This window comes from Panthera pardus, unplaced genomic scaffold (genome assembly GCF_024362965.1).
Source record: "Panthera pardus isolate Hobbes unplaced genomic scaffold, ASM2436296v1 HiC_scaffold_5, whole genome shotgun sequence".
NCBI lineage: Eukaryota > Metazoa > Chordata > Mammalia > Carnivora > Felidae > Panthera > Panthera pardus.
Window position 1 is genome coordinate 19,429,398 of NW_026526980.1, and position 27,050 is coordinate 19,456,447.

A 27,050-nucleotide genomic window follows, 5' to 3' on the forward strand; every position below is an offset into this window, starting at 1 on the left:
TGGGTTACCTGCCAGGCAGGACAGCGCCGGAAGTGTAGCAGCTAAAATCTGGGACCACGTTTAGGGCAGGAAGCCTGGCTACTTGGACTGCATGCAGGCTGAGGGTTGGATGTTTATTCATAACATTAACAGCCTATACAAGACATCTCCAGAGCAGGGCTTGTGGGTCTGAATGGACCCTTGCACCTGTCAGCAGCTCCATCTTCCAGGCCCCTGCCTGCTGCCTTCACAACCATGGGAGTTTGCTTGGGCAGACAGCACAGGTAGCATCATGGGGACAGGCTCAGTCACAGGGTGTTAGATGAAGCTCCTCTACCTGGAATGATCGGAAGTTGGCCCAGCCGCTAGTCTGTCCCTTCCCCTCCTGGGACATAATGCCTCCATGAAGTTAAGGCCACCAGGATGAAAGCAGGGTCAGAGTTTGGGAAGCATGAGGTGGGGTAAGTGGGCTTGGGAGAGAAACAGATTGGTGGGGGGAGGCTGATTAGGATAAAGACTGATGATCTTGGTTCAGCACCCCTGAGATGAGGGCAAGGTGACTGCAACAGCCAGAGTTTCCCAGAAGAGGACAGTGCTCCCGCCCCCCCCCCCCCCCCCCGCCCCTTACAGGGGGGTACCTCCTTCAGCCCTTAGCATAAGGGTCAGACCAAAGAGCCCAGTGAATCCACAGGAGGGAAGTCCCACCCAAGTGTGGAAAAGTCTCCGTGGGCCCAAGAGTTCAGGAGGTGGGGAAACTGGCCCACCCTTGGTCCTCACTTGTGGGTGTATAAGCAAGCAGGTAGTGAGCCTCCTCTTGAGTGGGAGGTCACAGCCTGGGGGATTTCACCCTTCGGACAGGGATGGGCCCAGGGAGACAGCTGGAGAAGGATTAAGGTCAGCTTCCAGGAAGCTCAGTTGAATGCTCTGGACCCTCAGGCCTCTCACAGCTGACCCTTCCTGCAGGGCAGATGCCCCTTAGGCTGTAGCCCTGTGTGGAAAAGGTATAACTGAGCTTGCCAGATCTCACTCCCACTAGCATGCACTGGGACCCCCAAACCAACTAGGTGGAGAGGGGCTGGGCCCCCAGGGTCCGGAATGGAGGGTAAGGGCCACTGAATGTGGGGCAGGGAAGGAGGGACTGGAGGCACAGCCCCCAGGGTCCATGGGTGTTCCAAAGTCCCCTGAGTTACGGGTTCAGCTGATGTAGACACGGTGGAAGTCGTGGGCACCAAAGGCTGCGTTGCACTTGGGGCACTTCCTCTGGCGGGCCTCATAGCGGCCCCGCACGCACTCGAAGCAGAAAACGTGGAAGCACTTGGTAAGGACTGCATCCTTCTTGCGGGTGTTACAGCAGGGGCAGGTCAACCGCGCCTGGGCCAGGCAAAGGCATCAGCTCGGGACAGTCCTGATGGCCCCCAGACCCCAAGCTGACAGCAGGAGGTGGTCCAGGCTAAGCCCACCACACAGCAGACTGCATCTAACTCTCACCATAACCCTGAGAGATGGGGATGGGCACTCTCCGGATGAGGAAACTGAGGCTCAGAGGCCAAGGTCTCAAAACCAGAAAGTAGCAGAATCTGGATTCTAACCCAGGCAGTGGTAGCCAGTGGGCAACATGTTCTCCCCGCCCTGCTCAAAAGCCAATAACCCAAAGGCCCAGCCGGTACTCCCCTGCCTTGGGGCTTTATCTCTTGCCACTCTGGCCTTCTCTGGCAAAAGCCCAATCCTGGCTGCAGCTGACGATCTACCTTCTCTTCATCTGCACCTGCTGGGCATAGCAGTGCCACTAGAAATCTCCCATCTCCACCCTCAACTGGGCCCACCCCTGGTGCTGCCCAGAGATCCTGCTGGGTCCCTGGACTCACTCTTCTCTACCAAGAGTGAAACCTCCTGAAACATCTACCGGCCACCAGGTCTCATGTCCAACTCCAGGAACTCCCTCAACTCAACATTCCCCGACATTCTCCCTCTGCCCCGCTTGAAAGCCCAGGCCAGCCCACACCCCAGCATCACCTCTTCCCTTAGCTGTCAAACCATCCCCATCAAAGTCCATCTTTTCTGGAGAAACCCTCCTCTGCCTCCCCATGGCCTCCCCCAGCTGCCCCTGCCCCTTCAAGGCCAAACTGCAGGCTTCTCTTCCTTTATCATTTAAGCTTTGAGATTCCTAAGGGAAAAGAATGACCCATCCCGTATCATATCACAGACCCTCCCTGGGTGACCACAGTTCTATTTGGCTTCCACCATTGCCTCTGCCTGCAGACAATCCTCCAACCTCATCATCCAGAAAGTCCTTCTGCTTCGAATGCCTTCCCAGCCAGCCTCCCAAAGGCACATTTTCAACATCCCTGAGATACAACACTGTCCACCAACACCTACTCCTTTGAGGTCTTCCTAATCCTACCACATGCCACTAGTTTCTCAAATCAGGAACCCAGGAGCTCTCAGGATCTCCCTCTCCCTCACTCCATGAATCAATCCATCCCTGAGTCCAAGCACTTCTGCCTCCTAAATATCTCCTCACCTCTTCTACTTGTCTCTAACACCCGAGGCTAGCTCCCTACCAGTTTTTGCCTCAATGACTGCAACTGCTTAAGAGATTTCTCTGCCTCTAGTCTTTACCCCCTCTAGCCCAAATCCAGCCATATAACTCTCTGGTTTAAACCCCCTTGATGTCTCCATACTACCTACAGGATAAGCCAAGCGTCTCAACCTGACTCACCACACCCTTCAGGATCGGACACTGTTCAAGACCCTCAGCTTTCCTGCTCATCACAAAACCTACGTTCTGTCTTCCAACTACAGTGTCCAGCGATCTGTGCTCCAGCACACCACTCTCAGTGAAGGACCTCTACCTTTCCCTTTGCTGGAACCCCCTCGTCCTCATTACTCACAGTCAACCCTCATTCTTCAGGTTTCCCTTGGAGGACATTCCTTCCAGGAAACCTGCTAACCCCCAGAGCTGCCGTGGGGTTAGCCATCATATCGCTCATCACTCAGAATATTGGCTACTTCCTTCAACAGACGGTCAGTTTCCAGAAATCAGAGACTAGAGCTAGTTCCTAGCCCTCCCACACCTGACCAGGCACTGTGCCTGGCATGAGCACATGTACATTCATCAGCTGTTTGATTCTCCACAACTAGGGCCCTGCCCACCTTTTCTATCCAACCTGATTTCTGGGGTCCCCAGGCTATCCACTATAGCCCTCGCCAACTCCCCATCTAAGATTCCTGGGTTGTTGGGGCACAACTCAGCCCCACGGCCCCACCTTGTACTCCTTGATCTCCTCCTGGAGAATTTCATCGGCATCTGCGTAAACCTCCACCTTCCTCTGCTTCTCCAACTTGCGCCGCAGTCGGGAGATGTCCTCCTGGGGCAGGAGAAGGGCTAGGCTAAGTGCAAGGGTCCTCATCTCGAACCACCCGCCCCTAGGCCACATCAGTGACCCCGAACAACCCTGTCCCTACCCCATGCACACACCTGAGCCCTCTTGAGGTTGAAGCTCTCTTTCTCGCGAGCGGCCCGGCTCTCTGCCAGGCAAGGCTGGATCTCTCGCAGCCGCGTCTGTACGTGCTCCAGCTGCACCTTTAGGTCCTCGGCCAGCTGGGCTGCTTCCACAGCCTGGGGTAGGTGGAACAGGTTAAGGGTGGGCTCGCCTGAGCCTGGCGAGTCAGGCATGTGGAGCCATGGTCTACAGATGCCTATGTCCGACATTCCAGTGATTCCTGCTCTTGGGATCAAGTCCAGGATCTTCACTGGAGCTAGTTCTGCCTCCTGACCTCTCCACCTTCACCTCTATCTCTGCAGTTCCTGACACGCTCACTTCCTACCTGCATAACTCTCTCTCGTATCTCTGAACCTCCACAGGGCTCTTCTCTCTTCTCCCCTCAACACCCCCAACACACAGGTTTCTTTCCAGTGGCTCCCTCAGCCCTCAGCTTACATGTCGGTTCTGGAGACCGGCTCCCCCTATTTTTCTCTCACAGCACCTTAGTTTCCTTCACAAGATTTACTGGAATCTGCAGTAACATATTTTACCTGTGGGATATCTGGCTATCTACCCCCTCAAGACTGAAGTTCCCATTCCCGGTAGGACCCTCTTATTCCAGGTTCTCTCTAGCACTCAGTGCCGGGGGTACATGGCAAGGAGATGAATTATACTGCTTTAATGAATGAATTAAATGGGGGGGGGGGAAGCACAGTAGGGGAAACAAACTAAAACTAACATTGATCTTAAGCCTTTCCCATGACCTAGACATTCCAGAACTTCAATTCAACTATGTGACAGGAACCAGCATCCCTACTTTACATCTAGCCAACTTAGTGCTCAAGACGCAAGTTCTGGGGATGCCTGGGTGGCTCAGTCAGTTGAGTGTCAGACTCTTGATTTTGGCTCAGGTCATGATCCCAGGGTCATGGGATCGAACCCCACATAAGGCTCCATGCTCAGCATGAAGCCCGCTTAAGATTGTCTCTCTCCCTCTGCCCCTCTCCCCTGCTCACGTGCTCTCTCTTAAAAAAAAAAAAAAAAAAAGTGTGTTCTGGAGCCAAGGAGATCCAGGCCCCAATTTCAGGTCCACTCTTTCTTGAGTAAGTCAGTTGCTCTGCCTGAGCTTATATTTCCTAAGTTATGAAAAACAGGTAACAAATACCATCTTACGATTGTTGTAAGACCAAAATGCAACCCAGCATAGACAGGCCTCAGCACAGGAACTAGAACACAGTAAGTATTGGAGACGTGAGCTGGGCCGGGAGAGGAGGTAGAGCAGGGCTTTAGCTGTGAGCCACCATCCCAGGTTGCTTTCTGCCCTCGGGCCTGGCCTCACCTTCCTTTTGTTGAGCTCCAGGGCCTGGCTGCGCAGCGTCAGCTCCTTCTCTACACCCCCGAGGCTGCCCTGCAAGGCCCGCTCTTTTTCCTCCAGCTTCTGCACAGTCAGCAGCTGGGCATCCACCTGAGGTCAGGGGTGGAGACTCAGTGCTGGGGAGCTGGTGCCTCTCCAGCTCCACCCTACAGCCCAGGGCTGCCATACCTGGGACTTGAGGCCAAGAACTTGCTCGCCCAGCTCATCCTTCTCCTCCCGCAGTAGCTTGTGAATCTGGTTGGCCTTGATCCGTTCTGACATCAACTTAAAGTTGGCATCATCCTTCTCCCGTAACTGCTGTAGCAGCCTCCCATTTTGTTCCTGCATGTCCTCAAAAGCCTGACCCGTCACATCCATCTCCGACAGCAAAGCCTCTTCTTCCTGCAGCAGGTGGACAGGGACAAGATGGAAAACGGAAGATGGACACGATGATCATGGGGAAACCACAGGAAAAAAGGACTGACCACAGAGTGATCCCAGAGCATCTGCTAGGAGTACCCATCAAGGAGTTAAGGGTATCCCAATATTCAGAAGCAGGGGACCACAAGGGGGTCATACCTGCTTGGTAGCACCCAACTTGCGCTGCAGGTGTTCGATCTGTTCCTCGGCTTGCCGAATGCGCCGCAGGGCATCCTCATCAGCAATTTTCTTGCTCTCTCTTCGGTCCCTCTCCTCCAATTCCCGAATGCGGCCTCGCAGTTCATCGACCTACAGCCACCAGAAAGAAAGAGCTAGCTCTCCTCACTGCTTCCTGCTGACCTAGGGCCCTGCTCTAGTCAGAACCCCCCAGGGCAGCCTCTGTGTATGCCCCACAGGCCCTACCTGCCCTCACCTCAGCCTTGGCCTTGCGTTCGGCTGCCATGAGCTGCACCTTATCCCGCTGTTCCTTGGGTGCTGACTTGTACATGTCCAGCAGCAGCTTCATCTCCTTCTGGCTTTCCTGGGCCTTCCTGGAGAAGCACAGGAGGAAGGCTTGGTGACTGGGGCCGGAGGCCACTTTGGCAGGGGTGGAAAGGAGACAAAAACAGGGTCTCACTTGAGCTCTGCTCGGAGACCTTTAAGGAGTTCTGACTCCTTCCTCTTGGCCTCCTCCACCTTGGCCTTCTCCCGATCGGCTCTTGAGAGAGCTGAGGCTACAGATGGGGGTCCCAGGCCAGGCCCTTCCCGCTCCCGAAGCTCCCGCTTGGGCCTGGCCTCAGGTTCTCGGCTCCGGGAGGAGGGGCCCTGGGACCCAGGAGTTAAGGCCTGGGAATCTTCCTCAGAGGGGGCCAGCTCCTCTTTCTTTGCTGAGGAGGCAGCAGTGGTGGCACCAGGCACTGAAGCCACCTCCTTTCTGCTGTCAGGGGCACTGACAGGGCCTGGCCCACCCTCTTCTTTCCCTGGGGTTGGGGCACTGAGGCCAGAGTCCTCTGGGTGGCCCAGGTTCGGAATGGAGTGGGTTGAGCCACTGGCCTGGGCCCGGAGCTGCAAAGATAGAGAACAGGGCTGAGGTGAGACAGTGCTTACTGGGGTCTAGCCATGGCTTTTCCGAGGCATCCCCTTCCTCACCTTGCCAATCTCAGCCTGCACTTCCCGCAGCTTCCGCTTGTATCGCTGGGCATCCCCCTTTAGCTGGTGGTTGTGGTTTTGGAGGCTGCTGATCAGGTGGCGCATCTCACGGTTGATGGGCCCTGGGGGACGGTTGGAAAGTAAGGGGTTAGACTGGCCTCTGGGCTAAGAGCCCAACTCCTCAGTGGTGGGAGAAGGGGAGCCAAAGCCATCACTCCCATTGTGAAGGAGAGGGAAACTGAGGCCCTGTACGGAGTGTGACCTTATCAAAGTAATAACCTAGGCTTAGAAGAAAACTCTCGAACCTCCTGTTTATGTTATTTCTGTTAATCTAGACTTTTTTTGGTATTTCCAAATTTCCTTCAAAGGAGCACACGACTGTAACATTCACTGAAGTAAATTAGTCTGCTTCTTTCATATTTTTAAATAGATGTCATCTTCTGAGTTTCATTTCTCTGACCTCCCCATCCAAAACCACAATCTTCTAACACTTCATATCTTTCTCCCCTGCTTTATTTCTCTTGATATATTTGCCACTATCTAATATACACCTTCTATTTTTTACTTTGTTGTCTTCCCCCACTACGCTACTAGGCCACAATAGCAAAGATGCTTCGAATTTTGTTTACTAATATAATCCCAAAGCCTGGAAGAGAGCCAGATTTAATACATCCACAAATGAACGAATACCTCCAAGAGAAAGACACTGTAAGGCCAGATAACCACAGACAGGGCCAACAGCTCATCTTCTGGCTGTGCCTGCTCCATCAGCCACCTCAGCTGGTTGTGACCCTCACTGTGCCCTTGAGCCAGGTGCTATGATCCCTGTTTTGGCCAGGGACAGGAGGCTCTGCAAAAGGAAGGGGCTTAACCCCTTGCATCTGGATAAGCAGTAGCCCCCCACCAGGGACCGGCAATCCCAGATAAGGCCCCACCTCCACCCCATCTTCACCACATACCCGCCTGCTCGTTGGCCGCCAGGTTCTGTTCAAACTCGATGCGCAGCATCTCGTACTCCTTGCGTACCTGGGCCAGCGTGTCCTCCAGCTGGATAACCTCTGTGCGCAGCTTCTTCTGTAGCCCCAGCTCATCGCTCTGTAGGTTGAGGTGTTAAGGACCCACACAACCCTTTAGCCTCTGGCAAACCCCTCTCTTCTTCCCCCCCACCTCAGGCCTCAGTGGCTTAGGAAGAATTTATTCCCAAGGGATCCCTGGTAGCACACAAGGCCTCCAAAGGCCCTGACCCTAAGTCTGTTCCAGGGCCATACCTCCATGTGCTCAATGTGTCTCAGGTGGGAATTCTTGGTAGCCAGCAGCAGCCCCCGGGCCTCATCAAGCTGGGTCTTCACTTGCAGAGACTCATTATAGAGCAGTGAGAACTGGGCCTGCAACATCCGGTACTCCCCCGTTTCCCGCACCACCTCCTCAGGAAGGCTCCGCAGGGCTACCTAGGAGCAAGGTGCCCAAAAGTGATCAGCAGGAGGATTCAGGGCCCAGCAACTACCTGGCAGGCTCAGGCCCTACCAGGCCTAAATACAGCCCACCTTGAGGCGCTCATTGGTCCGCACAGCCCCCTGAAGCTCGGCCTGTAGCTTCTCCAGCTCTGCCATCCGGCTGTTGGCCAATTCCTGGTTTTCTTCCAACTCTGCATTCAGCATCTCAAACTGTGGAGCGGGAGGGACTATGGCAGGTAGGGCCAGGCCAGAATGCATGCTTCCCTCCCATCCCCACCACACGGGGACAATGATGGATTCTGAAGCCCTAAGGACAGGCCAAACCCAAGCACTTTCCTAAGGGCTCCCAGGTAAGTGGGAGAAAATACTGCACGGTCAGTGCTGGCAACCAAGGCTGACAGGGAGTCAGGGAAGCCTTCCTGAAACACCTGAAGAAAAAGCTGAAATAAAGAGTTCACAGGAAACAGTGACCCTCACAGCACCACAAAATAGCGCAACGACCAAGAAGTCACAGAGCCCGCTCAGTGAGGCCCTTCTTCAGCTACCCAGCTAAGAACGCCAGTCAGCTCCAACATATTTCCATTGGTCTCTTTTCTATGCTTTTTCTTTGAGGCACTTATCGCCACCTTATGTACTACGTACTTATTTGCTCCCTCAACCAGAACCCAAACTCCAAAAAAACCTCTGATTTCTGTCTATATTGTCCTCTGATATGCCTGCTTCCGAGCAGTCCCTACCATTTAGCATTCAACAGTATTTACTGAATATGTAAACGAATGAGACAAAGCAGCATGAGTACAGGCAAGGGCCTCAGAGACCATGTGGGTGGTCTGTCCTTAATTCTGAGGGAACGTTCATGGGTAAGGTAGATAAAAGGTTACGGGAGGGGCTGCCAAGAATGGCGGCTGCTCACCTTCTGCATGCTGAGTGTGATCTGGCCCCCCTGGAAACCCGAGGAGCTCCCAGACACATAGTAGCCAGAGTTGAGCTGTAGAGAGACAGATAGATGGGAGTGGAGGAGAGAAGCAAGGACTCCAAGTATTTAGCCCTGACTCCATCTGACCCAGCACCCTAGCCCCACCTGCTCCAAGGCCTCCGCCAGATGCTTATTGAGCTTCTGCTCACGCTTGCGCAGCTTCTCGATGTCCCACTGCAGGTCCTCCACCGTCGTCTCCATCTCTAGCACCTTGGTCTCTGCTGATGTCACTTTATCCTGGAGCTCAGAATACTAGACAATGATAGGGAAGATGCTTAGAGCAAGGGACTTGGCTCCCTGAGAACCTGGGTGTCCATCTAACCCAAATCCTGCCCCGGTTTTAATCCCACCTCCAATGAGATGCGGTGGTGCTTCTCCTGTAGCTGGGTGGCCAAGTCCTGCAGTCGCCGGTTCTCACGACCCAGCTCCCGGGTGCGCGCCCGAGCCACCTCACTGGGGGGCTCGCTGTCCCCTGGGAAGGCAGGGCTCGGGTAAGAGCGAAGTCCAAGGCAATGGGGCAAAGTACTAACTCATTCTGTGAGTGCCCATGTGATCCACCAGCTGTCTTGCCAATCTCTCATGACAAAGCCAGGAGTCTTTATCCCCACTGTACAAAGGAGGAAACCAGCTCAGGGAAGAGAGCCATTTACCAAGAACGCCCAGGCTAGAATGACAGGACTAGGGCTGGGAGAAGCCTGTCAACCTGCAAAGCCCAGGCACTTGCTACTATGCCTTGCGGATCAACAACTGCCACCAAAATCTGCGCAAAGTGTTCCAAAGAGGTCTCCAGCTGGAAGGCAGGGGCCCCATAAGCATCGACAACTCCTCCCACCCATCTCTCTAGAGTTCAACCCCAGGAATCAGAGCCAGGGCCCCATCTACAACCCACCCCTTTCCCTGAGAACGTGGCTGATTTATTCCTTGGAGAATTATGGCTGCCTCTGGGCTTGGGGCATTGAGGGGATACAATCAAGATGCAAATGGGGGTAGACACCTGTGCGATGGGGAAGGAAGAACCAACCTCGGCTATATACTCGCTGACAGAGTTCCTCCACCCGGCGTTGTAGGCGGTCTGAGGCCTCTACGACCCGGGACACAGCTGCCTTGGAGAACTCCATCCGGCCCTGCAGCTGGAGCTCCACCTCCTCACTGCTGCTAGCGCCCAGTGCTACCACAAAAGCCAAGGCTGGCTCGCTGAGAGGGGGCCGCGGCTGCACCGGCAGAGGCTCTGCGAGGGATGGACAGACCTTTGTGAGGATAACAGCAGCAATTACCACCACTCCGTACGATGTTCCAGCCTGAGCCCTTCACTCTACGGCTCACTGAATCAACATACGCAATGCCTGTAATACACTGGTATCCCCATCCTCAAAGTGATAACAACTTTATTTCAGAGAGATAACTTACTCAAGGCCACAGAGCTCCCAAATCACTCTTCAGGGAAGCCTTCTCCATCTAAATTAGAACCTCACACATGTGTGCATACACTGATTCCCTCTCAAGGGCCCCTGTACTTTTTACTCATGGCTTAAAATCACTTCCTCCCTGAGGGCAGGGCCAACGTTTCTTCCTGTCTTTGTTTCTTCTGAGGCTGTACTCAATGTTAATTGAGCCAGTTAATTGAACCAGTTAATTGAACCAGTACTCAATGTTAATAGTTTTCAACTAAATGAGTGTCAAACATGACACGCACTATGAACCAAGTCACTCAGATTCCAAAGCCCGGGGCCTGGGGTCTTATCCACTGCACTTTTGCCACCCAAACATGAAATCAGGTGTGTGTGTGTGTGTGTGTGTGTGTGTGTGCGCGCGTGTGTGTGTGCGCGCACGCGCGCGCACGAGTGAGAAGACCGGCGGGAAATTTGAGAGACTAATATAAAAGTCCCCTCCATTCCAGGACCTTTCTTAGCTTAACTAAGCTCCCCAGATCCTAGGGCTCCGGTCCTACCCCTCAGCTCCGATGTCCCTGGCTCTGTGACAGGGGTCTCATCACGTGTCAGTCCCTCCTGGGTCCCAGGGGCCTCTGTCCCTGAAGACAGCTCCCCCTGGCTCTCATGGTGTCGGAGAAGGGCTTCCACGGTTTCATCCAGCTGAAGGGAGAAAGCACCAAAAATGTTACAAATCCCTCAGGTGCTTCCCAGCATGATACCCCTTTTCCCAGCAGAGGAGTCTGAGGATTGGCAGCAGGATCAATGCCAGGTCTTGGAAAGCAGAGGGGCGTCCACCTGGGCCCAGTAGCGATTGACAATGAGAAGTGTGGCATCGTCTGTGGCCTGCCGCTTCTCCAGCTTCTCAATTCGTTCTCGGAGTTCATCTTCACAAGCCTGTCGCTGTTCCAACCGCTCTGCTAGTTTCTTGTTCTTGAACTGCAGAACCTTCAGGTCCATCTCCTCCTACCAAGGAAAACAAAGGGGCCAAGGAGAGGGTCAAGCAGGGCCCAGGAAACCAATCACAGAGAGAAAGAAAGGAAAGCAACTGGAATGGAGAAGAGAAAATCCCCAGACTAACCGCTAACAGGATTTAAAGAGGCTCAGACACCCACAGAGAAAGCATCTTGGTTGTGAGTTCTGCTACTACCTCTTTCTAACTCTCAAGTCTTTGACAAGTCATATGCCCCCTGGGAACATGTTTCCCTTATCTGTAAAAGGAAGGCAAAAATCGTGTCCTCCGTTTCCTTCAACAGTGTGTTCTGTAAAGTGAACCGTGCCAAGCTTGGGCAACTGGCAGTAAAATTCTGGACGATTTGGACGGAGAACAGAGATGGGAGTCTGGCAAGTTGTGAGGACTGAAGCAGGAGCCACGAACCGTGGAAGAGATGCCCCCAAGACGAATGGGCTCTATGAGCGTGGTTGTGGTCTTCTCTTCACGGCTCAGCTTCTTCTCTGGGGGCCCTGAGCCCCCGTCGCCGGCGGCGCGTTTGTTGCCGGGTCCAGACATGGCCGCGGAGACGAGGAGCGGCGCAGGGTCTCCCGAGGGACGTCGGGCAGGCGTAGGTGGCACTTCTGTCACCTGCAGAAGACAGAGAGCATAGATGTGGAGGCTGCCAGCGCTCCGCAGCCCCAAGCACCCCAGCACACACCTGCTGGATCTCGCCCCCGCCAGCCCCGGGCCCCTCACCTGCAGCAGGATCAGCCTAGCGCCATCTTGGACTTCACCGGACGTCACCGGCCTCTTCAGCCCAGAGCGCAAGCGCCGCAGGCAATGCCGGATGTGGCGAAACTTCATTTCCTGTTTCTATTGGTCGCGCTTTGTCCCACCTCTAGGGTCCCGTTTGGTTTCTTTCTGAACACCTCCTCTTTCTCTCGGTGATTGGCCAGTAAACAGTTCCCGTGGCAACTGATACCGCACTTACATTCCCTAGTCCTAAAGGCATCGCCTGCCTCAGGTCAGCCACTTTGAAGGGAGGGCGCGGGGGCGGTGCTTGAAACTTATTGCGCATGCGCATTCTCTTCTTACTGATTGGCGAGCGCCCTACACTTCCTCCCTCCCTCCACGAGCTCCCTTAGCAACGGTCGCCGTTGAAACGGAGGGAGACGCCCCCTGCGGATTGGCTGCACCCGGTCTTTCTACGGCGCCGATTGGCTGAGGCGTCGCTAGAGGGCCAGGCCTTGGCAGTCGCTGCCCGAGAACCGGCGTTCCCAGGACCTGGGCGGGACAGAGCCAGTGGTGACCCACGGCAAAGAGGAGCGACGAGATGATCCGTCAGAAGTCCAGCCAATTCCTAGGACTGAAGATGCAGTCGGAGCTTGAACAGCCCTCCGAACTGCAGCGGGAACCCGAGAGGGAACTCACTTCAGTGGATGAGTCCGTCATGCGGATAGCAACAGGTGTGCGGCCTGAGTCCGGCACCGCGGCCTCGGTAGAAGCGGATGAAGATCCTGCAGCCAACTTGTTCCCGGTGAGGGCGGGACAGAGTGGTCCGCTCATGAATGTTTGTAAAAGGGCTCCCCGGCAGGGCGCCACCCGCCGTTATGTTTATTAAAGTTCAAGACGTTTCCTGGGTGCCTTGGTGAAGAGGCGGGGGTGTGTAACTCCGACTGTAAAATGCTCATGAATGGTACTTAGGGCCTATCAAAGCCTGGCCTGCCGGCGTTGCTCGTACATAATCTTTAAGATGAGAAGGCAAGTTAGCGGGTTCTTAGGCCAGCTGGAGATCCGCAACAGGTCAGGGACTGGGGCCAGGGACAAGCTCTGCCTGCCCAATCCGCTTTCTCTCCGCAGCCGCCGCTGCCCCGGCCCCGGATCTGCATGTGGTGAGTGTGAAGAGCCTTGGGGAAAAGTTACACTTTACATTTACATTATTCTTCCCCAAAAGTTCTGTCAAACAGCTAGAGCATTACCCATTTTACAGATGAGGAAACTGCAATTACCCAAGATGACTAGGTCTCCAGCTTTCCTGCCTCCCCAGTCCAACGAGGGAGGATGGGAAGAAGGGAGCCAAAGACTAAGGATGTAAATGGAATATCAACTGCTGTGGAGCACTGTATAAATGGGGACACTGAAGCCACATGAGGAGTGGCAGAGACAAGAGCTTAAATTTCCTAATCCTTGGCTTTATAAACGAAGAGGACCAAAGGAGTTCATTTAAGCCATATTCCTTATTTGAAGGTGGAGAAAGTTGGATCCAGAGAGAGTAGTGGAAGGGCTAATCCTCAAACTCAGGTCTCCTGATTCCCAGTTCAATGCTCTAGCCATCATAGCCCTGCCAGGAGACTAATGCACAATGGCCACCAACACCTTTTCACCTCTTTTCTTACAACAGGAAATACCTGGACATCCATTCCATGCACAGGCTGGAGAAGACCACCAACACTGAGGAGATGAGGGAGTATGGGGGGATGAGGGAAGGGCAGAGAAGCTGTCTCCTGGGGAGATTGAGAGGGCTGGGCTGGGAGGGCGGGAAGAATGCCCAACTCCAGAGCATGTGGTGCATTGGTGTGGGGAGGCTCGCTCATTCCTTCCTCTCTCCTAAGGGTGCTAGCTGAGCTGTTGGGGCTAGGCTCTCCTGAGCAGAGCCTGCGGGATGCCATCATCCTGGACCTTTTCTCCCATGCACTCATCTTCTGCCGCCAGCAGGGCTTCTCACTGGAACAGACATCAACAGCTTGTGCTCTGCTCCAAGATCTTCACAAGGCCTGTGTGGGTGAGAGGGTCAGGCTACCTAAGGGTTTGAGCCCAGGGGACAGAGGAGACTGGGATGGCAAAAGTGACCAAGGGAAGCAGTAGTTCCCTTGGAATCTTTGTTCTGTCATTACACGCAATATGACCACACACAAGTTGTTTCAGCTTTGAAACCGTCCATTTCTTCATATACAGCACCAACTTCATGAGACTGTTCTGAGAAATATTGTGTGTAATAGATGTAAATATACACACAGTGCTCAATAAAACAGCTCCTCCTCCACCCCCCCCCCCCACTTTATTCTTAGAACTGTGTTTTTCTGCACAATGTTTAACAAGAGGTGAAATTACATATTTCTCGTTTTATTGTATGTCACTTACAGACGGGACCTTGTTTGTTTTGTTCAGTGCCCTAGAACAGTGCACGGGGTACTCGGTATTTGTTGAGTGAATTACTGGAATAAGCCAGGACTTAAACCTAGATTTGCTCACTTCTAAAGTGCAATAAGTAGCTGGTGAGTGAGTGAAATGAATGAATGATTATCAGGGAGGGGACTCACTGTCACATCTTGCTTTCCCCCCTCAGCAACCCCCTTGGGCAACGTGGAGGAATGTTACCGCTACTTCACCAGTGTTCTTTTTTGCCATGGACTCAGGGTCAGTTCCTCTGGAATGGAATCTTCAGTCTCCCCCCAGATAAAGTCTAGCCCAGTCTCCTGCCCTCTCTCACACTCGTCACCCTCATCTTTCTCTGAAGGCTGCAAGGGGCTCTCCCTGCTCCTGGACTGCCAGGCACTTGGAGAAAAGGTCAGGGTTCCTGGGGGTGGTCAGTCCCCTAACTCCCAATCATCCCCACAGCGGCCTCCCTTCAGTATCAACCTCTTTAGGGAGGAACAGCTGCTTGCCCTGGCAGATTATGTGGTCAACACCTACTTCCGCCACTTCAAGCTCTACAAATATGTCTTCACACCCCAGGTACAGAGGCCACCTCTCATCTCCCCCTTTCACTCAGTGCAGATGCCCTCCTCTCAGCCTCCCTCCTCCTCCCTCTTCCCAGGTGAGGCTGGACCTATCTTTGACTTACATAGGGCTACAGCCGCCTGAGCTCTGGCCAGAGGATGAGACAGGTGAGGAAGAGGGCTGGGGCTGGGGCTGGGGCTGGGGCTGGGGCTGGAGCTGAAGCTGAAGCCTCTTCCTGCTTCTGGCCTGCAGAGAAAGAAGGCAAGGAGGTGGGAGAGCAGGCAGTCACCCCACAGGAGGAGGAGCTGGAAACAGTGGTCCAGCCAGAGCAAGAGCCAAGTGAGGAGCTGGAAGGGTTAGGTTCCCCTGTGACTTGGAGCAAGTATAAAATGAAGGGGTTAGACCACATCAGGACTTCAGGTCTGTTTTAGGCACAGTGTCCTTTCTCCAAATGATTCCTTATGCAGAAATTCAAGATGACAAACCAGGTAATAAAAGTGCGGGGGGGGGGGGGGGGGCGGAAGAGGAGCTCCAGAAAAGGATAATTATAAAACCAAACAGTAACAACCAGCACACATTTAGCAGTAACAGGGTGCCAGGCAGGCCCTGTGTTAAGCATCTTACATTTAACCCTCCCTCAGTCCTAGGCACTAGGTGCTAGCACTATCTACATTGTACACAGGAGGAAGCAGAGATATGCAAAGATTAAATCACCTGTGTAAGGCCACTTATCTGCTCATCAGCAATCCAGAGTGTCCAGCATGACCAGTCCACCCTCCTCTCTCCACAGAAGGGCTAGTTGACCTTTCCTGAACTGAAGCCTTTCCTGATTGCTACCTGTGTAGCCCCAGGCGCACCTTGGAGGTTGTGTTTGCCCAGCTAGGGGCAATCCCTCAGCCCCATGGCATCTCTGCTGACCTGCCCCTTCTTCCTTGCCTCTGCAGGCCAGGTCTCCATCCTGCGAGCCTACATCAAGACCCAGATGAGCAAGGAGCTGGGGCAGCTCCAACAGCTGATAGAGGAGCGGCTCAAAGCCAGCGAGGAAAGGCTCAACAGCAAGTTGACCATCCTAGAGCGGCCCTTCCAGCTACCTCCTGGCAAAGGCAAGAACAAGACCAAGTGACCCCCAGCATTTTCCCCAATAAAGGCCTGGGGCAGAGCAGCCCCATCCCCGCCCCCCCACCCCTCCTGAGCATCTTCTGGGCTTCCCCGCTGAAGCCAGACAGCAGACATAGGGCACTGGCTCTCTCGGGCGTGCAGCAGATTTTATTGCAGGTGCAGCACAGGCAGCATTGACAAGGCTAGGCATGGTGTTGCGAGCAGCAGCGCCCTTCCACCTTAGCTCTGATCCCAAAGCCCTGGCTGGTGGGGACAGGTGTACAGGGCTGGTCTTTATGGTCATATATCAGTGGCGGCATGGCCAGGCAGGGGGGCCTGAGGCCAGAGCCCGTAAGGGCTGGAATGATAAAAATCCTCCTCCGGGAGAGTCCTGCTTTCTGGGGTTCCCCTGGGCTGAGGTGCTAGCCCAGTGCCAGCACGGTGTCGTCCTCGGTGATCGCTGCGGAGTCCCCCTCTTCTTCAGGGCCCATGACGGGAAAAGGCCCAGGGGGCTGGTGCTGGAAGAGGGCTGCTCGGTTTTGTTGCTCACCCTTCTTCACCCAGTGCCCATAGAGCCGGAAGGCACAGTTGTCGATGAGGCGCCGCACTGGCCGCAGCGCGTAAGGGTCCCTCAACAGTGCACTCTTGGTCAGCGGCCGGACACGCTGGGTGCTTAGGGCCACTCGTCCAGCAGCCAGCACTGTCCACACTGCCACCTGGGAAGAAGAGGCAATGTGAGCTCCAGTGGGGCATCCACCATAGGAGAAAGATCATGGGACAGAGGAACAGGCCCAGACGCTGACACTCTCAGGCTTACCCGGAACCGCTGGCGGGGGGTGAGGTTCCAGGGTTGGCTGCCTTCACAGCGCTCAAAGAAGGGATGCTGTAGGGCTTGCTCAGCTGTCAGGCGCTCTTCAGGATCTACCTGTAGCAGCTTTGAGATCTAGGGGAAACCCCAGAGCATGAGAGGCAGCTCTTGGGCCTCCTTCCTCACCCTCTCATGGCCCCAGCTCACCAGGTCTTTGACGGTGTCCGAACGGTCATCCCACTCAGGTGAACTAAACTGGTACTGGCCCTCCATGATCATGCGTAACATCAGGATCTGGCGTCGGTGCCAGAATGGTGGCGAGCCAGCCAGGAGTGTAAACAAAATCACCCCACAGGCCCAGCTGGGAAAGAGACCAGAGTCAGACAGGGCTAGGCAAATGTGTTGAAGGACAAGACACAAAGGAGAAAGGAAGTGGGGGGAGACCATAAACTCACAGGTCGACCTCCTTGCCATAGCCGGGGTGGGTTTCATCCATGGAGCATTTAAGGATCTCTGGTGCTAGGTACCCTGGGGTCCCACACAACTCTGGGGAGAGAGAGCTGAGATTGATGGATGCCACCAGACCCCTAACTCAAGGGCCTGTTCAAGGGCCCCTAACTCCAGACCTCTGCTGGAGCCTCAACGCTGCCAGGACCATAAGCGTTCCCATTCTGCTCCTGCCTGCCCTCCACTGAGGGCAGTACTAGACCCTAACCTTGCTGCACAACCCAAATACCCACCGAGGTTCCTGGTGGCCTTCCTGGGGAAAACCTCATTTTTGGATGGACTTCAAAGTCTTCCCCAAGCATATCATTTGCCACCTGCAACCCAACCTACCCACTCCTTACACAACTTTGTGCCACGTTTTTACATGTATAACATAAATGGAAAGCAAAACTTCAATCTTTTCTACGTTCCTTTCTGCCCAAATGGACTCCTCCTCCTATAAACTCTATTCTGTGTGGCAGAATCACCACTCAAACCAAGGAGAACGAATGGGAATATAGGATTTCTTAAGGCTCATACTGAGTAAGTCCCTTGTTTAAAAGCCTTCCTTGGCTCCCCGTTGTGGTCTCGGGCTCAAGTCTAGACTCCTAAAGCACAGCCCGCCATGACTTGATCCTATTATTGATCCTATTATTTTTAGCTGCTTCTATCACTTCAGGTACCAATTCTTTCATCCCAGCAACTGCCAAACTGTGTTCCATGGCATACTTCCAGGAAATCTTAGGCCTACCTCATTTGAAAATGACTCTCCACCCACGCCCACCCCAGATCAGGAAGCCCACTGTGAGATACATACAATGCTTTGCACCTAGAGGATACTTGGCAAATGCTCACTGTCTTCTCCTCTTTGCTTGGTTACCTGGGTACTCAATTATCAGACCCAGCTAACCAGCCTCAGGTCTGGGTCTCCTTCCCTCCCAAGCCTTTTAGGGCACCAGGACCCCTCACCTCGAAGCTTCTCGCCAGGTTCCAAGTGGCAGGAGAACCCAAAATCTGAAAGTCGGATCTGCATATTGTCATCTAGGAGAATATTCTCAGGCTTCAGGTCTCGGTGCACAATGTTGTTGGCATGGAGAAAGCTCACTGCTTCCAGCAGAGACCTCATGATGGACCTGAGGGAGGTGCAGTCTCCTCCTCTGCTTCTCCCTGCCCGGCCCCACCCCGCCCCCTGCTCACCCCACCGGCCGCAGGCTCAGCCATTACCTGGTTTCCTTTTCTGAGAGGGCCACCTTCTCTGTGAGATAGTCAAACAGCTCTCCCTTCCGCATCCTAAGGGATAGGAGGGATTGGGAGGTAGGTGTACCTTACAAGAGGCTGAGAAAATAAGCCAGTGGCTCACAGAAAATACCACGGAAGAGGCCAGTAAAGAGATTCCTCTTAGACAAACAAAGGGTCTTGAGACAGAGTGCTCCAAGAGTGAACTGGATGCCCGGGGCAGCTTGGCCCAGGGAATTGGTAGTTGAAATATATGCACTGTGCCATGAGAGGGTTATTTTAGCAAGAATAAGTACCTTCTTGCAACAATTATTTTATAGGAGGTCCTTATTATGTGAGAGTAAACTCAAAGAAGACCCTTTAAAGTGAATCTAGACCATGACCAAAATTTTACAGTTAACAGTAGTAAAAAGTTGAATAGGACTTTATTTTGAATTTTGCTTATTTTATATTGTCTTTAAAAATTGAGGTTATTAACTGCAACTCTGCATCAGTCCTTGAAATCCGGAGTTGACTGGGGGCATATCAGTGTTTTGCAACATTGTGTGATGATGGTAACAGACACTTCCTACCTCCCCCGGCCAACTTTTGCAGAGGGTCATTTCTGTATGAAGACTTTGTGAATTTTTTCCAAGGGTCTCTCTTAAATATTTGCTATTTAAACCATTCTCTTTTGAGGTACCTTTGCGCTGCTTTACATTATATTTTCTAACATCTCACACTCAGATTCAGACTACCCAGAAAACGAATTGATGGGCAGAGACAAACACCATGTAATGGTGGTAGGGTGTTAAAACAGCGAGAGACAGATGAGCAAGAACCTGCTGATAAGTGGTCAGCTCTTAAAACAGCCTTTTCTTCCCTGCTAACCTTTCGACCATGGGGGACTGGGACAGTGGCCCCTTGGGTCATGAAGACCCTTTTAAATTGGCTGGTCACTAACATTCTGGAAGAACCTGCCCAATCAGGGCACCCAGGGAGAGGGGCCAAAGCCAGGAGTACAGGAAGGTGTGAGCAAGGTAGTCTTAGCCCACTGCGCTGTCAGGCTAGGGCCACGCGTGCAGGGGAGGAGGAGGCTTCTCAGATCAGGGCAGGGAGATACTCACAGATCAAACACCAGGAACATGAAGCTAGAAGACTCGTAGGAATCGATGAGAGTGACTGGGAAAGAGGCAGAAAGGTAGAAATACGGAGATGGAAAGGAGCGGATGCATGTTATAGGGGCTTTCCACCCCAAGGTGGCAGTGGGCTGTTACTGGGAAGGAAGGAGAACCAAAAGGAGGCAGTAGGGACCCAAAGGCTGGCCACACTTTGAGGTGGAGCAGAGCCATGACGAAGGGAGCAGAGGCATGGAGGCAGTGTGGGGGGAACGGGGCTATGGGCAGGGCCAGCAGGAGGTGGCTGTCAGCTAACAGGAGCAGGGAAGGCAGCCTCACTGATGTGGGGGTGGCCGGCGACCTGGCGAAGGATGTGCGTCTCTCGCCGCGTGGCTTCTCGCACCTCCTCTAGCTGTTCGGGGCTCAGTCGCTCAGCTGTCACCTCCATGATCTTCACCGCAAACTCATGGCCAGTAGCTCGATGAACACAACGGCGCACCACGGAGCTCACTCCTCTGCCAGAGTGAGACAGCACAAGAGTCAGGCCTCCTGCTCTGTCATTTTCACGCAGAGTGGTGCCTCGGCATCCTCTTACCCACTGCACCAGATTCCGAAGATCCATCTGGGCGACAAGGCTGCCTCCCGGGGAGCTTGTTCTGATCTACAGTAGCTTCACAGTAGCCTCAGCAAGCAACCTGGATACCCAGCAAGGTGCAACACAAATCTCACAGAGAAGGCAGGTGGAGGTCCTGGGTTTGAACCCAGTTTCTGCCACTCCCTCCGTGAATAAGTCTAGGCAAGTCTTTTCCACACTGAGCTCCAGAGCCTGCCTCTTGCTTGCCCTGGAACCCCACAAGGAGAAAGTGGGAAGAAATGACCTAAACCTCACTCCAAATTTTACTCACACTTCCCTGATTACCCCACCCAAATCCCAAAGTTCTCCTAAAATACGTCAAGTGCAAGGGGCTCCAAATAAATATTGGACCATTGACTGGAAGACCAAAGTTGTGAATTAGGAGACCTTGGTGTAGGCCCCAAATTTGGCCACTAATTAACCTCCATGTAACCTAATGACCTAAGGTCTCTGGGCTTCCACTTTGCCGGCTCTGAAACGTGGCCAAAAACATCTTGAAGAGATGTTGAAAAACATTAAGGAGATAGAAGCAGAAAAGCCCATTTGGCATGGTGAAGAGAAAGTCCCAGACAGGTATTTCATTGCTGGGAATCTGTCACCAATTCCATATGACCCTACAAGTACCTCAGGCTAAGTGCAAATCTCTCCAAGATCGGCCCTCACACCACATTTCCTACGTTGGTTCCCTGGCTGCCCTCCACATAACTTTACTGCCGTGCTCTCAAGGCTTCCTTGCCCTTATGTAACTCCCTTTGCTTAGAATGCCTGTCAACCACATCTCTAGTTCCATCGAGAGATATAAACTATTGACCCTCTGGCCAAGTGCGCTGTTTGGTCAGCGTGTTCTTGTTCTTTTCAAAACGAATTCCCATCTTAAGTGGGACAAGACCCGTCCAGCTGCCGCAGTGCTCCCCACACCTACTGCCTTACTCTTGGCCACTTCACAGTTTCACTTCCCTGATCTCCACTAAATGGCAATGCCATTCAACCAGACTCCCAAGCTAGAAATCTTGGTACAGTTCTTGGCTTCTTCCTCTCCTTCACAATCCACCACATGCAACCAGTCCACTCCATTCTGTGTTTTTTTCAATTCTGTTTCCTACTTCTCCACCCCCATAGCTGTTAACAGCCTCCCCACTGATCTCCCTGCTGCCAGTCTCAGCCACTGCAACCCATCCACCACACTGCTTCCAGAATGAGCTTCTTATGACAGTCCTGTCATAAGAATCATGTCATTCATTGCAGAAAAGTTTTCCAGCTTAAATTCCCTAACAGTTCCCTCATTCCTTAGTGGGACCCCCTAGAACAACTGTGCTCTTTTGAAATGAGACCTAAGAATTCCAACCTTATAGTTAACTGTGGAGTGCACTTAAAATTGTTTTCTCTCCATACTGCATCCCTATTACCTGCAAGATAGAAGTCAAATCCCAGTTCCTTCACCCATCACTCAGAAATGGTCTCAGTTTCTGTTCAGTCTCATCTTTGGCTATTACTCTGCTATTCAATATTTATTTCAGTGACTTACAACTTATCAATTTCTAGAATGCATCAAGCTCTTTTAAAGCTTCATGCCTTTATACATGAATAGACTGGTACTCTGGGAAAAGTCATTCAGTAAAAGTATGCAGGTAATTTACTATGCAGGGAAAAGACAGTGGAGACCAGGGAGGATGCTACTACTGTAATGCCAGAATGAGATGACAGGGGCCCTACCCTCTGACCTGCTTTCTCCAAAATGGGTCTTTCTGTACTCTGTGGCAGTGGAAACACTGTCCTTCCCTAAGGGTTCTTCCCAGCCTCGGTGAATCCTCCCTTATCTAGTCCTGAAACCCTATGTCAGCTTAGGACTTGGATTTCAGCTCACTTCTCTTCCAGACACTTTCTCCCCCCTGATGACCTCCAACCAGTCCCAGGGGACTTAAATACCAACTGTGCAATTGGCTCCTGCTGCAGTGTCTCAAACCTTGAGTCCTCTCCAGAATTCCTGATCCCAAAGGCCTTTGTGACATCTCCATGTGATATATTTTAAAAGAGTCTGAACAAATCTAATAGCCACACCCCTGTCTGCTTTCCTGGCCTGGGCGGCATGGGTCACAGCAGACCATGCCAACCTTCCAGAGGCACGTTCTTTTTGTGCTTTTATTTCTAACTCACAGGTGCTATCTTATATCTTAGTCTCCCTTACTGACTCCTCCTTCTGTAACCCCTTAATGGTGACAGGCCTCAGGGCCTAAGCCTAGGCCCCCTTTCGTTTCTATTTTCTCACCAACTACTATCTATATGCTAACGCCTCTGATTTATTGCTCTAGCCCAGCTCTCTCTCCAATTCCAGACACATGTACCCACTTGACAGCTCCAGGTAGATATCTCAAAACTTAATATTTCCAAAATGGAATTCCTGACTTGCTTGCCCCTGCCAGAAATCTGATCTTTCTCACACTTCTTCATTTCAGTAAACAGTACTCAGGCGCTCAAATCCAAACCTGAGACGTTACTCTTGTTTCTTTTCGTTTCCCTCATGGTCCATAACCAGTCTTTCAGGAAACTATCAAGTCTCTCTTCAAATCATCACCTAAATCTATCCACTTCTCCCCATCTCTACCACCGCTCCTCTATTCTAAACATCACCATCTCTAGCCTGAATCCATCAGTAGCTTCCTAACTGATCTCTACACATCTACTCTTGTCCTTTTCCCATCCATTCTCTACACAAGAGCCAGAATAACCTTTTTTAAATGTAATAACACATTTGTGTTGAGCACTTACCATATGCCAGGAAGTGTTCTAAGAGTATCATACTAAGGGGCATGTGAGTGGCTCAGTCGGTTGAGTGTCCGACTTTGGCTCAGGTCATCATCTCACAGTTCGTGAGTTCGAGTCCTGTATCAGGCTTGCTGCTGTCAGCACAGATCCTTTGTCCCCCTCTCTTTCTTCCCCTCCCCTGTTCGCACACTCTCTCTCAAAAATAAATAAAACATTAAAAAAAAGCGTATCAGGGCACCTGGGTGGCCCAGTCGGTTGAGCATCCGACGATGGCTCAGGTCATGATCTCACGGTTAGTGGGTTTGAGCCCCGCGTCGGGCTCTGTGCTAACAGCTTGCTCAGAGCCTGGCGCCTGCTTCGGATTCTGTGTCTCCCGCTCTCTATGCCCCTCCCCCACTCACTCTGTCTCTCAAAAATAAATGTAAAGAAAAAAAATTTTTTTTTAAAGTGTATCATATTCTTTCCATCCTCACAGCAACCTACAAGGTAGGGTCTATTTTTATAGCTGAGGCATGGAAAGTTTAAGTTCCTACCCCCAAATCAAAAATATGTAAATCAGATCATGTTACTGCCCTATTTGAAACCACCAATTTCACTAGAATAAAATCTAAATGTCTTATCATGGCATAAATCCCTACATAATCTAATGTCTATTTACCTCTCCAACTTAATTTCCTCCACCTTGTGCCACTCTTACTACATTCTAGCCACCATGATCTTCTATCTATTGCTTGAACAGGCGCTTTCTAGCCTGAGCCTTTGCATGTGCTGTTCCCTCTGCCCCAAATATATTCTATCTCAGCTCACAAGCTGTTCATTCTCATCCTTCAAGTCTCAGTCCCATTAATTACTCTCATCCCATCATCCCAGCATATGATGACCTTTATCTTGTTTTTGTGTTTATCCTCCATCTCTACCACCAGCATATACTCCAGGCAAACAGAAAACCTGTGGGTCTTGTATTCCTAGTGCCTCACACAGTGCACCCAGCACACTATACATGCTTAGGAAATCTTTGATGAGTAAGTGTATCTGCACTGTCTCTACAAGTGAGGCCTTCCTTCTATTCTCTGCATGCTGAACTCCTATTCATCCTTCAAGACCCAAATATCCCCCTTTGGGGGGAAGCTGTGGTTTTATCAGCCCCATCACACTATTTACACAGCCTGATACTACTTGAACGTTTTTTGTGTCTCTTTCAGTCACTTCATTTGGAGGACAAACAACTCTTCTACCCTCCCTGTGCTTAGCTTCATGTCTGGCCGACAGTAAGTTACTTCAACTATGCTTGCTGAACACATAAATGTGTGAATTTGGAAAAAATGGAGGTTGGCTCAGAAAGAGTTTAGTCACCAAATGTTGCTCCACTAACCACTGTTCCTTCCCATTTAGAACTATCCAGCCCTCAGATGGAATCGTGTATTCTGGCTAGGACCTCATCTCTCTGGAACTCTGTCTCTCTGGCTGAATGAAGCCTCACCTGCCAATGATGTCCTTAGGGTCGTACTTCTGGTAAAACTCCTTGGCCGCTGCCCAGTCGGGCAGCTCATCCTCCGGCCCCACGTCCAGCGTCATTCTGAAGGTGGTGGGGGCCTGTGTGGAGGAAACGGAGGGCAGGGAGGGCAGTGAGGCCCACAGGCTCTGGGAGGACACACATCGCGGCTCGCGGAGGCGCAGCCCTTGCGGCTGGGGCGCCAGGATCCTGGGGGATAGGGACGGGGTGGGGGAAGGATCAGGACTGGGGAGACCCTGCGAAAGGGCCTAGGGGGCGGGAAGGGTGGCAGGGCAGGGAGGGGGACGGGGGAGGGGAAGGGAAAAGGTGCTAAGGAAGAAAGGAAGGGGCACACGGGCAGGTGGCTGTTGCTGCGCAGGCGCACTTGGGCGGGCACTGGGAGGGGTCGTGGGGTCTCGCGCAGTCTCACCGGCGGGTGAGGAGAGAGAAGCCAGGGTCGACGCGAAGCCTCTCTGTCCCGGGTTCGCCTCCAGTTCCTTACCTTACTCCCAGGGCGGCGCCGGCAACGACCTCAGGCCCCGCCCCCATCCTGTCGGCGAGTGGTCAGCGCCGCCTGAAGACTGAGCTTCAAAGTCCCTTCCGATTGGAAGTTCGTAGTCCAATAGGAAGCGGGGAGTCCCTAGGCTGGCGCGGGCGTTGGAGCTCGGAGTTACCGAAGGCTAGGGCGCTAGGGCGGGGCTTCAGATGCAGCCAATTAGTGCACAGGATCTGCTGGGGACAGCAGGGGGCGGAGCTCGTTGTCTAGAGGGCTTGGAGGCTTCCAACGGTACCCGGAAGTTAGGTTTACCCGGAAGCGTGGCTTCTGAGTATCTGGGTCGCGGGACTAGCTGCATCTCAGGTTCCCGGACTTGGTCATGGCCCCTTCCTTTCCTCCTAGCATCACTATCTGAATTTGGCTCTTTTTTAAACTTTTATATTGGCAGCCTGGCAGCAGGAATGACTGCTTTGAGAAGTCACTTCCCTGCTTTTAAAAGGCTTGGAGTGGGCGCCTGGGTGGCTCGGTTGAGCATCTGACTTCGGCTCAGGTTATGATCTCAGGGGTTTGTGAGTTCAAGCCCTACATTGGGCTCTCTGCTGTCAGTGCAGAGGCTGCTTAGGATCATCTGTTTCCTTCTCTCTGTCTCTCCTCCGCTTGTGCACTTGCTCTCTCAAAAGTAAACACTTAAAAAAAAAAAAATCCTCAGAGCATGCAGCTTGGACCCCCACGTGCCACTAGGTGAGGACTTGGACGAGTCAGAGCCTGTCAACCAGAAGAGGCTTCCTAGTCCTCTGGTTGCTGCGCCTCTTCAGTATCTCCAAAGCCCTCGTGCTCACCATTTGGGGTTATACATTTCCCAGTCTTCCACCACCGCCTCCTAAAAGCCTTGGGGGATTATCACACTCTGTTCTAAGCTTGCCAAATTGTGTGTGATACTGCCCGGAGCAACTTACTTCATAAGCCTTTTCAGTGCATAGCTCAACCCTGGCATTCACTTACTCATTCAATAAATATTTGCTGAGCGTCTAAACGCTAGACTATCAGCAGTGGCGGGGGGGGGGGGGGGGGGGGGGGAGTCCTCACCCTTGTGGAGGTTATGTTCCAGCAAAAAAAAGGCACAGAATGAATTCATTTAATCTTTAGCAACTATCTTAGAAATGTCACTTTAGGATCACAACCATAGAAGAGAAAAACGAATCCAAGTAACTTTTTAACTGAGTACTTTGACTTTATACCATCAATCTGAACAAAATCGCAAAGAAACCTTGAACTTAACTTTAGTAGGCTGTTTGGTAGCACAATGGGATAATTATTCAGAAATTGGGCAAATGAATAAACATGTTGATGTAGTTGGCAGCCAAGTTTCTTCCTGTGGGAATATGGAATTTGGGATGGGGAAAGGGGAGAAAGAACCTTATGACTGATTAAAATCGTATGACTTAAAAAACAGATTTAAAACAGATAAAATTAGATGTGTTCTAGCTCTAATCTCTAAAAGGGCCTAAAAGCAATAACATCCCAGAAGAATGAGTACAGCTACTCTAAGTCGTTTTAATTTTTTTAAATGTTTATTTTTGAGAGAGAGAGAGAGAGCGTGAGTGGGTGAAGGGCACAGAGAGAGGGAGATGCAGAACCTGAAGCACTCTCCAGGCTCTGAGGTGTCAGCACAGAACCTCACATAGGGCTCCAACTCACAAACCGTGAGATCACGACCTGAGCCAAAGTCAGACACTTAACCGATTGAGCCACCCAGGCACTTCTACTCTAGTCATTTTAAAGTAATAGTCCTCAGTTCAAGGAACCAGGACTCCTTGGGAGAAATGGCCAATTCCAGGCTTGGGCCAGAAAGTAAGTGAAGAAATGTGGAGACATAGCAGGACACAAGAACCAAGTTGAAGGAATTTCCACTGGTCAAAACCAGGAACACAAAGATTAATGAGGCTGAGAGGAACATGGGGGAGCCTTCTGATGTGCTAGAAATGTTCTACTCACCTAGGTGGTGATTATATAGAGGTCTTCATATGAGGTGTTCACCAAGC

At 52.2% G+C, this 27,050-nt stretch overlaps 3 protein-coding genes across 11 annotated transcripts; 1 reads left to right on the forward strand and 2 right to left on the reverse strand.

Annotated features, from left to right (window-relative positions):
- Window positions 1–92: 92 nt before the first annotated feature.
- Window positions 93–12,159, reverse strand: RNF40 (ring finger protein 40). The gene is made up of 20 exons (XM_019436187.2): window positions 11,935–12,159; window positions 11,623–11,826; window positions 11,043–11,210; window positions 10,766–10,907; window positions 9,839–10,045; window positions 9,168–9,289; window positions 8,923–9,069; window positions 8,755–8,829; window positions 7,932–8,051; window positions 7,656–7,835; window positions 7,347–7,482; window positions 6,388–6,509; window positions 5,876–6,303; window positions 5,672–5,789; window positions 5,398–5,547; window positions 5,008–5,220; window positions 4,804–4,929; window positions 3,458–3,598; window positions 3,246–3,347; window positions 93–1,350 (listed from the first exon to the last, which is right to left on the reverse strand). The coding sequence occupies exons 1-20, from the start codon at window positions 12,040–12,042 to the stop codon at window positions 1,174–1,176; spliced, it is 3,186 nt and encodes a 1,061-aa protein (XP_019291732.1). The 5' UTR covers window positions 12,043–12,159; the 3' UTR covers window positions 93–1,173.
- A 123-nt stretch (window positions 12,160–12,282) lies between these two features.
- CFAP119 (cilia and flagella associated protein 119) lies at window positions 12,283–17,707 on the forward strand. Of its 8 annotated transcripts, XM_019436197.2 has the most exons (9): window positions 12,283–12,715; window positions 13,039–13,070; window positions 13,580–13,645; window positions 13,791–13,960; window positions 14,525–14,595; window positions 14,797–14,913; window positions 14,996–15,065; window positions 15,151–15,237; window positions 15,843–17,707. In XM_019436197.2, the coding sequence occupies exons 1-9, from the start codon at window positions 12,512–12,514 to the stop codon at window positions 16,019–16,021; spliced, it is 996 nt and encodes a 331-aa protein (XP_019291742.1). In that variant the 5' UTR covers window positions 12,283–12,511; the 3' UTR covers window positions 16,022–17,707. The 8 variants fall into 8 exon arrangements, with proteins under 8 accessions (XP_019291742.1, XP_019291740.2, XP_019291741.1 ...); XM_019436195.2 differs by having other exon boundaries at window positions 14,525–14,913; XM_019436196.2 differs by having other exon boundaries at window positions 13,791–13,956; window positions 14,797–15,065.
- On the reverse strand, window positions 16,145–25,180 carry PHKG2 (phosphorylase kinase catalytic subunit gamma 2). Of its 2 annotated transcripts, none has more exons than XM_019436192.2 (10): window positions 25,015–25,180; window positions 24,501–24,613; window positions 19,963–20,138; window positions 19,633–19,687; window positions 18,515–18,580; window positions 18,260–18,423; window positions 17,260–17,350; window positions 17,012–17,165; window positions 16,814–16,939; window positions 16,145–16,712 (listed from the first exon to the last, which is right to left on the reverse strand). In XM_019436192.2, the coding sequence occupies exons 2-10, from the start codon at window positions 24,593–24,595 to the stop codon at window positions 16,419–16,421; spliced, it is 1,221 nt and encodes a 406-aa protein (XP_019291737.1). In that variant the 5' UTR covers window positions 24,596–24,613; window positions 25,015–25,180; the 3' UTR covers window positions 16,145–16,418. The 2 variants fall into 2 exon arrangements, with proteins under 2 accessions (XP_019291737.1, XP_019291735.1); XM_019436190.2 differs by having other exon boundaries at window positions 24,943–25,179.
- Between the last annotated feature and the right edge of the window lie 1,870 nt (window positions 25,181–27,050).

What these genes read in the sequence shown, in the direction of transcription:
- CFAP119 (XM_019436195.2), top strand. Translation starts at nt 12,512, where the DNA reads ATGATCCGTCAGAAGTCCAGCCAATTCCTAGGACTGAAGATGCAGTCG. An exon ending in AATATGTCTTCACACCCCAG is followed by an intron (nt 14,914 to 14,995) that starts GTACAGAGGCCA and finishes CCCTCTTCCCAG; the next exon opens with GTGAGGCTGGACCTATCTTT. An exon ending in CTGGCCAGAGGATGAGACAG is followed by an intron (nt 15,066 to 15,150) that starts GTGAGGAAGAGG and finishes TCTGGCCTGCAG; the next exon opens with AGAAAGAAGGCAAGGAGGTG.
- PHKG2 (XM_019436192.2), bottom strand. Translation starts at nt 24,595, where the DNA reads ATGACGCTGGACGTGGGGCCGGAGGATGAGCTGCCCGACTGGGCAGCG. An exon ending in ACCTGGCGAGAAGCTTCGAG is followed by an intron (nt 17,351 to 18,259) that starts GTGAGGGGTCCT and finishes CTCTCTCCCCAG; the next exon opens with AGTTGTGTGGGACCCCAGGG. An exon ending in CGGACACCGTCAAAGACCTG is followed by an intron (nt 16,940 to 17,011) that starts GTGAGCTGGGGC and finishes GGTTTCCCCTAG; the next exon opens with ATCTCAAAGCTGCTACAGGT.
- RNF40 (XM_019436187.2), bottom strand. Translation starts at nt 12,042, where the DNA reads ATGAAGTTTCGCCACATCCGGCATTGCCTGCGGCGCTTGCGCTCTGGG. An exon ending in CTAGGCTGATCCTGCTGCAG is followed by an intron (nt 11,827 to 11,934) that starts GTGAGGGGCCCG and finishes TGTCTTCTGCAG; the next exon opens with GTGACAGAAGTGCCACCTAC. An exon ending in TCAGCGAGTATATAGCCGAG is followed by an intron (nt 9,290 to 9,838) that starts GTTGGTTCTTCC and finishes CTGCCTTCCCAG; the next exon opens with GGGACAGCGAGCCCCCCAGT.